Source organism: Sylvia atricapilla, chromosome 15 (assembly GCF_009819655.1).
Source record: "Sylvia atricapilla isolate bSylAtr1 chromosome 15, bSylAtr1.pri, whole genome shotgun sequence".
Taxonomy (NCBI): domain Eukaryota; kingdom Metazoa; phylum Chordata; class Aves; order Passeriformes; family Sylviidae; genus Sylvia; species Sylvia atricapilla.
Window position 1 is genome coordinate 15,807,521 of NC_089154.1, and position 14,294 is coordinate 15,821,814.

A 14,294-nucleotide genomic window follows, 5' to 3' on the forward strand; every position below is an offset into this window, starting at 1 on the left:
GCAACAGCACCTGACTGATCTGGGCCCCCTAATGATGATGGAATAAATGAGCTGACAATTAAGTCAGCTTTGCATTTGCTAAGTGTCTCATTGTCAGGGGTCCTCCACTTCATCAGCCACTTCTCCTCCTCCCTGTTGTCCGTGCTGCCAGCGTGTGCTGAGGCCAGGGCTCGGCCCATGGGAAACGCCAGCGTCTCGGTGCACAGCCTCCACGGTCTGTGGGGACACGTAGTTAGCTCAGCGTCGAGGCTGGAATTCTGTTCTGCATCTCTTCCAGGTAGCGATAAGCCTAAAGGAAGGCAGAGATCACTGGCAGAGGGTGCACCCCCTGCCTACAGGAGCCCAGTAAATTATTTCTTCTGCTTGGCACATGGGAGGTGAAGTCATCAGCTGGAGGAACTGTGCACTTGGCACCCTCATGTTTCATCAGAGCAGCAGGCACTGGCCCCTGCCTCAAGTAGCGTGTGGCACATCTGCCCTGAAGGAGTGAATCAAATTTCCTCGAATAACTGCCACTTTACCATTTCTTCTCTGGCCAGGTCGGCAAAAAGTGTGGGTGGCATTATTGCAGCACACACCCAGACAGACCCTCTGTTCTCTTTTAATCACTGAGAATGCTTAAGAATCTACCACTATTTATGCTCTGTGTCCTGAGCTTATCCGTCTCATTCTCCTCCCATAGAATAAAAAATATGCACAAAGCTCCTGAGCTGTGCCTCACCCTGCTGTGCATTTTAGGCTCCTAGCATGGAACATCTTCCTGCGTGAGATGCCGCACTTCACCAAGCTGTTCACAGGTGGACAGTATGGTTCTGTAGGTTAAGAAGAATTAAGACTTCCCCTTACTGTATGGAATTCTTCCACTTGTGCATAGTGCCTGAACCAGAAATCCCAGGACATCGCCATGCCGGATGGCATCGTCCAAGTCCTGTTCAGCCAGGAGCAGTTCACACTGTCTGACTGCTTCTTCAGTGTCCTCAGGGTAAACTCTAGGAAAAGCAAAAGGGAAGGGTCACAAGCCCAGGGAGAGCATTCAGCTTACCCTGGAGAGGAACTGGGGACAAGGGCCCTGAGGAGCAGGACAAGGGCCAATGCCTTCTCCCTGCCAGAGGGCAGGGTTAGATGGGATACTGGGAAGGAATTGTTCCGTTTGAGAGTGGGGACACCCCTGGCAGAGGTTACCCAGAGATTCTGTGTCAGCCCTTGAATCCCTGCAGTGTCCAAGGCCAGGTTGGATGGGGCTTGGAACAACATGGGATAACGGAAGGTGTCCCTGCCTGTGGCAAGCTTTGAAACAAGGTGGTCTTTAAGGTCCCTTCCCAGCAAATCAGTCTGTGGTTCTGTGATTTTATGATATCACCTTTCTGGCTACACCTTCCTTGGTCTATATTCTCTCTTCAGGTTACCTTTCCACCTTTAATGCAATGTTTTAATGCACTTTAAAAAAATCACATTATGGTTTGCCTGACCTAGAAAAATGTATCAACAGCTTTTTTTTTTTTTTTTTTTTTTTTTTTTTTTTCCAGCAAGCTGCAAATTACTTATTAAACTTCAGGAGCTGTTACAACTTCTGATGTGATATTTCTGTCACTTAGTTTCTGTACTCTCCATGCTGCAGCTCACCTTTTGAGCATGGATGAAGCGCTTCATCAGACCTCATCCTGCTCTGCAGGTGGCCAAGTTTGCTTTCCTGTTCCACAGGGCTTCTGCCTTTGCTTTGGACAGGCACTTGTATTGCTTCTGTCAGTGCTCTGCTGCGCTTTTTCATAGTTCTGACTACTCATCGATTTCTACCTGCAAGAGGAGATAGGAGACATGGTCTTGCTCCACGAGTCAATAACCAAACACCTCAGCAGTCATAGAAGGGCAGTACCTGAGCACATGCATCATAGAAACCTGCCAGGAGGTCAAGGGCCCCTCCTTTGGTTGTAGAAGCTGATAATATTGGCAATAATCTTTGCGTCTTTACGCCAATCCAGTGACTGCAGGTAGTTGGCTGCCATGATGTAAATCTCCCTCTGTCTGGAAACTCCCGCAAAGAAGATAATTTTCTCAGTATCTCCAGATTTCAGCAATGCCCTCATAGCCTGGCAAGGGAAAGAGTGGCACAGAGGGAGAGAGGGAAAATACTGTGAATGCAAAAACACCATGAAGATGGCTCAGAAGTTCATCTGGGTTGTTACTGAAGGAAGTCTGCTTCAAGGTTTACTTCTCAAAACACCTTCGTTTGAGGCTATCTGGACTGACCTTTAATTTGTTTTCCTGCTTGTGTGTATTTCTTGGTGGCCACATGGTAGTTGCCTTGTCTCATGCAGCAGTCAGCAATTTGCTCCAGCAGCTCCCTCCGGGACTCCTCAGAGAGATCCTGGGACTCCTTGGAGACTGTCATCTTCTCCGCCAGCTCCTCGGTGATGGTCAGGTTCTGCTCCAGGCAAAGCTGCAGAGCCTCGTGGTACTGATGGAGCAAGAGAACAATGAGGTGTTGCAAACAGTGATATCTCACATTTGTTTGTGGTGTAACCCAGAGAAATCAGCTACAAACACAAGCAGCTGAGCTCTGTCTGGAAGACAGGGCTGTATTTACCTGTGTCAACATCAGGCCCTGTTCAGGCACACACTGTCCTATTTTGTTTGCTAAGAACATGTTTATTCTTCCATGACAGCATTGCTCTCACACAAGTATGCCACTAGAGATTCAGCCATTTTGTCTGAACATGAGATTTTCAGATATATAAATCAGGTTTGTTAGGAATGATCAGTAATAACTTTTCAGCAAATAGAAATAAACTGAAAGATTTTGTTGAATATTTTGGTACTTCCCATATAGGAACAAATTCTGAGTAGGCTACACAAAAGCTTGTAGTCCAGAAAAGGGCTACAGCACCCTTGCAAAATGTGGAAGAAAGCCAGCCATAGGAGCTCGTTAAAGAGCAGTGAGCACAGGCGTGGTCTGGTACCCAGCATTTTGGCAAGGCTGATGAATGGCTGTGTGCAGGTACACACCTGTGCACAGGGCACCAGAGGGCTCAGCTCACCTTCTTGGCCGTGAGCAGCAGCTCCAGTGCCTTCTCATACTGGGCGTGTTCAATGAAGAAGCCAGAGCAGCGGGCGAGCAGGGCCGGGTCAGACTTCTCATCCAGGTCCTCAGCAATGAGCTGGAGGGCCCCAAACTGCTGCGTGGAAAAGGCCAGCTCTAGGGCTTTGGAGAAGTGTCCTGCCTGCAAAATTAGGAATGAGGCTTCAAAGACTAGAATGAGCACTCCAGAGCCAGTTCACAGGATGCCCCGGAGTGGCTTAATAAAGCATTACTCACCATGAAAAAATGACTAATAAACAGGATATAGTAAGCACCACAGCTGACTTAATATTCCTCTGCTGTAGGAACTGCTTCAGTGTAAAGTTTGGGAGCTTTTACTAAAAACAAAAACAAAAACATTTACCTTGTGGTATAACATAACAGCTCTGTCCATTTGATCCCCCTTTTCCTCGTAATAGCTGGCTGCCTCTATCATGTCTTCTGGCGAGCTCAGGAGAGCCAGGTTCATCAGCTGATCATCTAAATTATTCGCCTGTTCCAAAGAAAAGGTTTGGCTCTGGGTGTGCACACATGAATTTCAGAATTCAACTTGTGGCACGCCTGTCCAAGAGCAGGCAGTGTGTTATGGGAGAGAGGGGCACAAACACCTTGCAGCAGCAGCAGGAGAGCCCCGTGCAGGTGTGGGCACACGGCAGCTCTCTGTACCTTGCACAGGCGGATGGCGTTGTTGAAGGCCTGGGCCCGGCTGTAGAAGTGCACGGCCTGCTGGATGTCCTCCTGGCTCTCATACTGCCGTGCCAGGTGGTAGGAGGCTGCCCCATTCCCCGTTTCATTTGCTATTTCAGCAGCCTGCAGAGGGAATTGTGCAGCTTAACTTCATGTCCATGTCCTCCCAGCAATGACAGTTCTGGAAAGATGTGGAAGCAGGCTGCTTTACCTTCTGAATGTTGCCTTGAAAGCAGTGGACACGGACTAGGGAAAAATAATCCTGAGCTAGTGCATAGTACTTTAATGCAGATTCCATGTCTGACTGGCTCTCCAAGTACTGTGCCCACCACTTCCACAGGCTCCTGGAAGAGCAACAGGATTAACTGCAGCAAGAACTGCCAGAGGCTGGTTTACATAGAGGGCTTGAACTAACAACTGAACACACTTTTTAGAACACATGCCTCACCCCAACTGTTGGGGGTTAGGTTTGTTCCTTTTTTACTCTAAAATTTTTTTCCCCGTAAGTTACTAGGAGACTAAGTAAGGGTGCTTGACCAAAACAAAGAGGGGGCCAAGAGTCAGGAGGGGGAGATGAGGACAGGGCTGGGGGCAGCTTCACTCTCTCTCGCTCCCAGCATTGCATCAGAGAGGACACGGTCAGGCTGCTGTGGTAGGAGTTTGCTGTCCCAACAGGGTCTGGTCCTGAGAAAATCTACCACCATCTGCTCGTGGGCCCTGGAACGCCGAGTCCTCCTCCTCCTGCCCTGCTGGGCCAGCCCTGTCCTGCCACTGCCCTTTCTTCGGCACTGCCTTGAGGGTCTTTGCCACTCTGTAGCCCCACACTGCCTTGTTGGGACATCCCTGATGTTCCAGCTACCACCTGCAGAGCTTCTGATCATCCACCAGCCCGGGATTTTTCCACTGTTCCAGCCTGGTTGCTCTCAGATCCCAAGAGATTGAACTGCCCTGGGTTTTGGGAAACAAAGCCCCTCAAAGTTCCTGGTTTTATTATTATTATTATTGCTGTAGTTGTTGTTAGTTTGCCTTTGTTATACATACTAGTAAAGAACAGTTATTTCTATTCCCATTCCTCTGCCTGAAACTCTCTTTAATTTTCTAAATTACAATAATTTGAAGGGAGGCCCTGCCCCTCCTTAGCAATACCTGTCTTTCAAACCAAGACACCAACCCAAGTGTGACACTCCCAAGATCTGCACTGTACAGGAAGTCAGTCTGGATAACCAATGTGTCAGTTCTTGAGCAAGTGCAGCATAAACCTGAACAGCTGTTGGGGGGTCATAGTGGATAAGGCAGGGGTTGGATGAGACTGAGAGGATTCACACTCTGGCATCCTCACTCTCACCACAAACTGTATGTAAGACCTGACAGCCCCGTGTAGAAGGAGCAAGCATAGCACTGACTTGTCTTGCATCTTGTTGATGTAGTTCTCCAGGGCTTGTAAGTCTTCAGAGAGCATTCGAGGTATTTCAAACCGGTGTGTGTCTGACTTTTCATAGCTGTAGAGAAGAAGAATGTATTAGATGTGAAATGACAGCCTCCTTATTAGCTCTCTGTGTGTAAAACATCCATTTAATCTTGTTTGCCAGCCATCTACTGACAACACTGGCAACAACTGCTTTAGCTGTGTAAGTAAGTTTACTGTAAGACCAGTTGCAGTCCACCAGAACCATCAAAAATTAAAAGTTCAGTGCTACTGCCAAGCACTTGGAATGAGTGCAGGTGGCAGTGGTCTTCCAGAGACAAACACAGGACTGGATATGAGTGGGGTTTAGCGACTGGCTCTGAGACTCCTGACCTTTTAAGACACTAGACATTATTTGCATGGGAGGGTGCTGGGAGGTTTCACTGGGAATACTTTCACTCTGTGAGATAGAAGTCACCAGAACAGAAAAAGACTTCAATTAATTTTTACTGGTCATCATGGAACATCGTCCTTCACCCATCTCCACAGGAGAAGGGGCTCCCAGTCCCCCAGCTGGTACTCACTGGGTGAGGGCCAGGACGTGCTGCCCGGTGGCCTCCAGGTGCTTGGCGTAGTTGTAGTGGGTGGTGCGCAGGTGAACCCGGTCGTGAGCCTCGGCCGTTGCAATGGCCTTCTGCCACTGGTTGGAGGCCTGGTAGAACTTGTTCAAGAGGTCATACCGTTGGCAAGCCTTGTACAGCCTCTCTGCATCCTCCTGGAACAGCCAAAATCTCTGTCAGCCCCAGCCACGCAGCGTCAGTCACACCAGGCACTGCACCTGGGAGCAGTTCATTAGTGCAGGGCATTGCAATGCATTAAAGCAACAATCATTCAGGCAGGGGGTTTAACCAACTAAATATATGTGGCCTGGGATAGCGTGTTATTGAGGAACAGGATGGCATGTAAAAATAAAGCAAGCACTCAGATCCTGACATCAATTGTCCAGGATTGACTAGGAGGGAGGGAAATGACACCAGCAATGATCAAATCCTGTCCTCAGGAGTGTGAATTTCCCAAAATGGAGACATGCTTAGGTGAGGGTACAGCTACCAAACATGCTGCCCATCCAGGGGTGAGCCTTAGGAGAAGATCCTAGCACTCAGGCTTTAAGAATTAAGGTGCTGCAAGCCAGGGAGCCCCTGTGACCTCCCAGCAGGTCTCAGAGGCAGCAATACTGTTCATGGATAACTGAGCTCTATTCCTGGGAATAAATGTTAATAATTTGTTATGGAATTAGAACAGGAGGGTTTTGCCGATGCTGACGCAAGGGTGAGCAAATTTGGAACTATTATTTTTATTCTCTGAGAGGTACTAACTCCCGTGGAAGGAACATTTTCCTGCTCCACCCAACTGCTGTCCAGCTGAACACTATATTTAGTAAATTGATATTATCGGTCTAAGACAGAAAAATGCTTTCTGTCTCTATGTTTCAAATTTTAAAAAGCACAGAAAGTGGAAAAGGAAGATGCCTGCCCTAGGATTCTGTATGAGATGAAGAAAGTAGTAGAGCTGCATTTGTTTTGCTGTAGTTCCCTTCCACCTCTCCAAACAGATCTAAATATCCAAGAGAAGAAGCACTGACACTTTTCAGCCTTATAGCTTTCTCTGCCAGGAAGGCTTTACAAACATTTAGTTTGAATTTTCCTTTTTTCCTTAACTTTAACCCAGAATAGTTACTCTCCGTCTCTCTCTCATACTCATCAAATAACTATAGATTGCTAAATACCTTTTCAAGTCAAATTCTAATTATTTGGCCATCTTCAAGACTTCCTTTTCTGTGAAATTTTTCCAAGAACAGAGAAATTTGCACTGATTTTCTCTGAACCTTTTCCAGTTCATCAACTTTTTTTTCTATAATGTGATATTTAAAGGCTGGAAGTCATCACTGCAGCTGTAGCTGCCTTGAATATACAGATAGGAGTTACTAAATCCAGGTCCAGAATGTGGTGTCTCCTCAAACATAGCCCCAGATTGATTTTTGCTGTCCTAACACCTTGCTATTTTTTATCTAATTCAGTATTTCATATATATTCAGTATACAGACTGTGGGTTATTTCATAAATTCTTTCCCAGTTCTCCCTCTGACAGATCATACACCTGGATCTCTTACAGTCCGCAAACTAAAAATTGCTGGGTTTCTTATGGATCATTGCTGAAGATATTAAATTAGTGGAATACTAATTCCACTAATTCCATCAATTTTCAATCCATATGACAATGCTAGACCCAAACCCAGCTTAGATCTCAGTGCTATTGGCAGTCAAGGGGAGTGAAGTCAGGCACAAGGTCCACTCTGGGGTGTATTTGCTGCCAGGTTGGGTCTCCTGCCAAATGGAGGAATGAGAGACAATTGTTCCTTACATTCTGGGAAACAGCTAGATCTTGTCCTCTGGCTGAGCTGGCTCCAGTCAAATTCCTGCTCACACAGTGGGAGAAGACAGGATAGGTATCCATGTGAGTAGGCATCCCTGGGCCAGCACAGGCCCTGAATGTGACTGACCAGAGCTCTCCAGCCCCCCTCTCCAAAACAGGAAAAATCTGTTTTGCCTAAACTCCTTCCACAACTTCAGGTCAGCCCTCACTCTGTGACAGCACACAGGCTCTAGCCTTTCACTCTAGAAACAAATAATTTCAAAATGGAACTTGTGTTCCATATCAGAGCTTAAATATCAGAGCTCCATATCACAGCTTAAAACATTTTTGCTGAAACATTTTAACTTCAATAAAATATAGCCTTTTTTAAATCCAGTGAAACCTAGAATGATTAAGCTTGGAAGAGGCTTATGCCCCAGGAAGGCAGGCTTTTGTTAAATGTTTCACGCATAAAACAATCTTTAAAAGCAGCAGTTGCTTTCACGGAGTTATTTTATGGAGTCTGATACAAACTCTTCCCAACCTGTCCGTGGGATTTACCAGCATTCCCAGCTGTACGGCCAGCACAGCCACCCTGGCCTCCTGCTCTGGTTCCTGCTCAGCCTCCCGCAGTGCCTTGGCTCCTCTTGCATGACCCATGTGCCCCAGGCAAATTCTGGCAACATCCAGCCTCTGAGTCTTCACGCACATGCGAGCCATGTTCTCCCACACAGCCTCACTGCAGGAAACAGGAATGAAAAGGAGAGCTGTTACTGGGACATCTGGAAAGCAGCTGAGGTGTGAGGAGAGAGAGGGTGGAAACCATCAGTACATTGGGAATGGGGTGAGTGTCACAGAGACTCCAGCAGAGTGTGGAGACCAAAAAGGAACAGAAGCAGGCTCACACACAAGGTCAGTTCTTGAGCTAAATGACCCAAACCTTAAGGAAATACTGTGGGATTTGATTTACACCAATGTCTAAACAAGAGCAGTTACACCTCTATTCTGGAGACAGGCTGAGAGATCTGGGGATGTTCTACCTGGAGAAGAGAAAGCTCTGAGGAAGCACTTAAGAGCACTTTGCAGTGCCTAAAGGAGCTCCGGGAGAGCTGGAGAGGGAGTTGGGACAAGTGATGGAGGGACAGGACAAGGAGGAATGGCTGTAAATTGAAAAACCGAAGATTCAAATTAGAAGAAATTGTTCCCTGTGAGGTTGGTGAGGCCCTGGCACAGGCTGCCCAGAGAAGCTCTGGCTGCCCCATCCCTGGCAGTGTTCAAGGCCAGGGTGGAGAGGGCTTGGAGCTACCTGGGAATAGTGGAAGGTGTTCCTGCTCAAAGCAGGGGTGGGTAGAGCTACATGGTCATTCAAGGCCCCTTCCAGCCCAACCAGTCCGTGATTCTATGTCTGCATGTATATAAGCATTTGTCCTGTGCCCATCCTGCTGTAGCTGCAACCTACAGACAGTCACAACTCCCACACTGATGTTCAGAAAACAGAATTAAAATGATGAGAAAAGTCTGAACCTCACACTGGAAATCTCCTGCTGCAGTCTGGAGTAGTGTAAATACTGACAACTATTGGGAGCCCAATTGTTGTACTCAGTATTAGGGAATAATGTGTAGAAAAATTACCAAACAACCATGTTCTAATTTAAAACTTGCATAAAACAGGCAAAAAGAAAGGCTTTGTGATGCTCAGAACCAGAACTCAGGGCTATGAATCCACAGTTCACACTGCAGTCCAGGCAAGGCAGGACGGGCTGAGGCCCATGCTCACGGCTGGAATGACTGCCAGAACTGCCCAGCAGGACCACGACAGAACTGACCATCACAGGGTGACACAAGCAAAGATTTTAACAGAGTCTATTCACATTTGAAGGCTCTCAGAATTTCATGAAATATCTTTGACTAATAAAAACCATGAGCATTCAAAATCAGGTTTTTTTAAATGTCACCCTCCAGCAGAGGTTTTCAGGCACCAGCACAGCACAAAGTACAGATCTAAATTTTAAAAGCAGGGAAAAAAGAAGAAAATAATAGAATAGAATGATACTTTATGACCTGCACCCAAATTCCCTTCCAGTTTTCCTATGATTAAAATGTTTTTCTGTTTCCAGTGGCTGTGGGAAAGCCCTGCACAAACAGGAGAAAGTGCTAACTGGGAAGCAGTGGAACAGGTGAACCACAATGTGCTTTTCAACACATACACCAAGAAAAGGCACAGGAAAGATTCTTTGCATAATTTACTTTAGAATTAGAGCATCTTTTACTTGCAATGCAACTCATATAAAGGTTTCAGGTAGTAATTAACAGAAGTGATACAGACTTCACTGAGAACAAACAGTACAGAGGAAAATAAAGGAACAGAAGTGATAAATCGGAGACAAATTTCAGAAAGATCAGAAGTGGTTTTATTTTAGAAAAGCAAAAATGCATGTCTGAGTGCTACCTTTCTAACAACTGAATGGTATTCAAATATAGCCTCCTCCTGCTTTTTACCTACAGGTCCAAGCTCCCCAGCTGAGGAGCCAAAAGGAACACTGAAATAAAGCATGAAATAAAGGTAATTTCAGACCTGGACGGGCCTGACAGAAACCAATGCCAGATCCTTCTGTGCACCACCCCTCAATACAGAAATGCTGCCTTGTGTCAGCAGATGTGACCTTCCTAATTTCTGAAAAGTTGGAACGGTTTTCTCTTTTATTCCAGACACTACCTATATCTGGAATTGGGAAGGGTAGGAAAATATCTTTAAACAACACTGACAATTATCAACATGTTAGTTATGCTCACCTGGCTTTGACCAACACAGCCATTGAGCCTGTCCTTAGGAAAAGCTGCTCAAGCTGTGCCTGGGCACAGTTGTGCTTCACAGCACTTGAGGAGAAGTACATTGCCAAGCTCTGCTTTGTGCCAGAAGAAGCTGCCAACAGCCACTTGGCTCTGGGTGAAGGGAATCACGTCTGTACTGGGCTTTGTCAAGCTGACTATCGTGAGTTTCTGAAAGGAAATCAAAATCTTTATTTTCAGAGCTCTGACAGCTCTCAACTCCCTCCATGCAGGAAGATGAGAGTTCATGGGCTCAACCAGGCGAGCGGATGAGATTCTTATTTAGACTACAGGGAGTGGAAACTTTTGAGAGGAAACAGACTACACCGTGTATTTTAAAGTACAAAGTTAAAGATAAGAGCGTGCAGAGAGTCACAGCAGGATTTAGGAGAGTTGCTCATCATCTCTCAGCTATGTTATGCTTTCCTGGATGGCAACAACTCCTGCCAATGTCAAAATTCAGCAGCAGCTGCTGCCCCCAGGACTCCTCTTTGGGAGCCCCAGTCCCCCACTGACCTATCTGTGGGCATGTGGGCACCCAAGCTTCCTCTGCCCTGAGGAGCTGGAGCCCTGCCATCCCACCTCTTTCTCCTCCACTCCAAAACATTGCAAAATGAAGCTGAGAGGCTTGAGCCATGGGTACATTGGGGGCAGCAACAAACACAGAGAGAGAAACATCTGCAGTCCATGTGCTCTGCAGTTGGTTATAGTCTGGTAGGCACTGCCTTCTGACACCCTGTCTGGGCAGGGGGTGAGCATACCAGGTTCAAACTGCACCAAAGACACTGAATTGGGAGTGCTCATGGCAGAGCACAACTTGAATGGACTCTGCCAGCCACAGAGACCAGAGCAAGAGGAAGAGAGACACCAAGAAAGATGTCCCAACTCATGGCAGAGTTGGTGCTAGAACGGTTCTCAAGGGGAAATTGTGGGCAGATGGATGTGGGTCTGGTGAAGGACAGAAACAGGAGGTGCAGATCAGGTTCACTTATAATCCCAGGGAAAAACCAGAGTTACTCTGCCAACAGCTGCCAGTGTAGTAAGAAAGCTGAATGTGTCCATGCACCCCTAAAAGGCAGCAACGCTCCTTTCCAGGCCTGGCCCTGCTGTCCATGTCAAATGCCAAGTAATATTTTTCCCTCTCTCAACTCTAACTCTGGGAATTTCCTGTTCTTCCCTCCTCCTCCGTCCATCCCCCTGGAAAGCCTCTCACATCTGTAGTTCATCAGCCGAAGCTGGAAATCACTGCAGCCCAGGGCAGCAGCAGCGGGAGCAGAGTCCATGGGGAGGCATCCCAAGCAGCCCGGTGAGCCCCGAGCCAGGCACAGGGACACACCAGACTGCTGTACCCTGTACTCCCGGCCTCCAGGCCACATCCACAGCGCCAGGGAGTTGGGGAAGCAAAGCCTCAGAAGAGTGGACACAGATTTTACCACATATTTGATGAAAGTTTTCTTGCTTTGTAGCTGACGTTTCATATCTGTTTTTCTGTGGGACTGTGTTTACAGCATCCACAGTCTGATCTCACAAACTCTTCTGTTCCCATATATTTTTCATTGCCTATTTAGCACAAAAGTTTAAAGAAAAAAAAAAAGGAATATTATTTAGAAGTGCTGGAGATTTATATGTCTGAAGCATCTCACAGAAAAACCTTTTCTCCTCCCTGTATTAATTGGCTATATTTGGAAAATGAACATTGATCAGGATCAGGTAAAAAAAAAATTCTCTCTATTCAATTTGGGCCCCACTTGTTGAACTGGACCCTATATATACACATTATATATAACAAAATTAATATTGCATCCTATAATGTTATAGATATATATAGATATTACACAACCACACGTTAGTTTGGGTAGGAAAGGACATTAAAAACCATCTTGTTCCAAACCCCTGCCAAGGGCAGGGACACCCTTCCACTAGACTGGAAAACTTCAAGGACTTGAGAAATGGAGTTTTATCTGATGTAGCTAAATTAGGTTTGACACTTTTAAAATTCATTGATGGGATTCTGTTTATATCTTTCTGTAGGACTAAAAGACAACAAGGAACTAAGTAATAGATGAGAAGTTGTAACAGCTCAATGGAGACTCTTGACAGTGTTAATGATATTTAGAGCTATTCTAATGAAAGGTTGGGCTTTTTTTCATGTATGATTCAAACACTGAGAAGCTGATGAGGCTACTCCCTAAAAACTCTTCCCTGGCAGAAACACACCATTTGATAAAGCAGCTTCACAGACCTATATCAAACTAGCCCATTGAATACAGCTTTGTTCCAAACTTTCCCCTCGTAACAAGCAATACCAAGAGATTGCAGCACTCACTGCATTCTGTGGAGCACAGGGGTTTGTGTCATACAATCCCATGGAGAAAATGCACATCCTGCTACCTTTTGTCAGCAAAGGTGCATTCACTAGGGTAGATTTTTAAGGATCAGGATTCACATACTGTTTAAACTGGGTATTAGAGAAGATTTCTTCATGGAAAGGGTGGTCAGGCACTGGCACAGCTGCCCAGGGCAGTTGTGGAGTCACCAAACCTGGAAGGATTTTAAAAGCTATGTGAATATAGCACTTGGGGACATGGGTCTGTGGCTGGGGCAATGGTTGGACTTGATCTTTTCCAACCTTTATAATTCTATGACTATACTGATGTGTTCAGTCTTTGTAAAATAGAATTACTATTGTTTTTAATGATACATGAGAAGGCAGCTTGGGCCCTGATGAAAATACTCAGACTTCATCAAATTACAAAACTCAGCTGTGGGGAGGCAGAAGCAGGTGTGTGACATTTCCCTAAAGGTAAATCTCTCCTGGTGTTATCTACACATAAACGTCATCTGCCTTGCTGCTGAATCCCTGGATTATAATAAACACAGAATCATAATAACAAATAATCCAAGGGGATTAAAATATGCAAAGATGGTCACTGCCAGGAGGAAACTTCTTTGAAGAATGGCAGACACTGGTGTTTTTATAGTGGTAGTTATAAAACCAGCAATGTCCAGAAACATGACCAACCACAGGGAAAAGAAGAAACCGAAGATCCTATAGTGCTCTCAAGGGATGAAGATACTCAAAGTACTTAAAGCTTAATTTGTTTAAAGATTAAAAATTATCAGAGCACATGGAGGAGAGTTGAGTTCATAGCCAGGTTTGTACATTCAACTTCACTGGCTGAAAACTAATTATAGGTGTATATCAGCTTTCTTGGATTTCCCCCTCTTCTCTCACCAACAAGTCTTGAAAACAAAATGTTGCCTTGCAAAAAAATTCAGACCAGTTTCTTTCCGTGTATTGGGTCAGGGCAGGTCAGGAGGTTAGAGCAGGTAAGACAAAGCGGCTATAAAATTAAATCAGTTTATAATCTAGTATATTGATTACAGGGATGTGAACTCCTGTGCCAGCCCCTGAGGTGTGGCGGTGCCTGGCAAGGCAGGTGTGTGCCAGGTCTCCTCAGTGCTGACCAGACGCTGTGCCTTCGGTTCAGTGTGTGCTGGACAATGCTGCCCGTGCCCTTTGTGCAGCCTGAAGACCTGTGCCAGGCTCACCTCAGGAGGGGCACGATCCCAGGGCCGGGCAGCCCCCACCAGAACCCCCGTCCTCGTTCACCTGCTGCCGAGGCAGCCGATGGGAGCAGCGAAGAGCTCTCTGGAGTGCCAGTCTGGGCAGGACCGCTCTGGAAACAGCCAGGCTTAGGGACAGCTTGGAATGCCCTCGGCTCTCTTTAACCGATTCATCAGGACAGCAGCAGCCTTGCCCAGTGGCGGTGTGTCCGCGCTCGCTGTCAGCGCACGGCAGCAGTCTCCCCGCCGGGCAAGGAGCAGCAGGCTCCCCGGGACTGGCCTTGCCCTGTGGCGGTGTGTCCGCGCTCGCTGTCGGCA

General features: G+C 46.5%; 1 protein-coding gene across 1 annotated transcript in view; it reads right to left on the reverse strand.

Moving 5' to 3' along the window:
* Positions 1-66: 66 nt before the first annotated feature.
* The window catches only part of IFT140 (intraflagellar transport 140), a 54,382-nt gene continuing 40,154 nt past the window's right edge, over positions 67-14,294 (reverse strand). The window contains 21 exon segments of the mRNA XM_066330358.1: positions 67-125; positions 128-182; positions 184-234; positions 236-289; positions 847-876; positions 878-987; position 1,043; positions 1,624-1,656; positions 1,658-1,777; positions 1,780-1,794; positions 1,874-1,927; positions 1,929-2,087; positions 2,248-2,259; positions 2,261-2,455; positions 3,036-3,218; positions 3,441-3,569; positions 3,743-3,886; positions 3,975-4,107; positions 5,167-5,262; positions 5,753-5,943; positions 8,142-8,319. Of these exon segments, the coding sequence (XP_066186455.1) occupies positions 94-125; positions 128-182; positions 184-234; positions 236-289; positions 847-876; positions 878-987; position 1,043; positions 1,624-1,656; positions 1,658-1,777; positions 1,780-1,794; positions 1,874-1,927; positions 1,929-2,087; positions 2,248-2,259; positions 2,261-2,455; positions 3,036-3,218; positions 3,441-3,569; positions 3,743-3,886; positions 3,975-4,107; positions 5,167-5,262; positions 5,753-5,943; positions 8,142-8,319 (1,975 nt within the window). The 3' untranslated portion in view covers positions 67-93.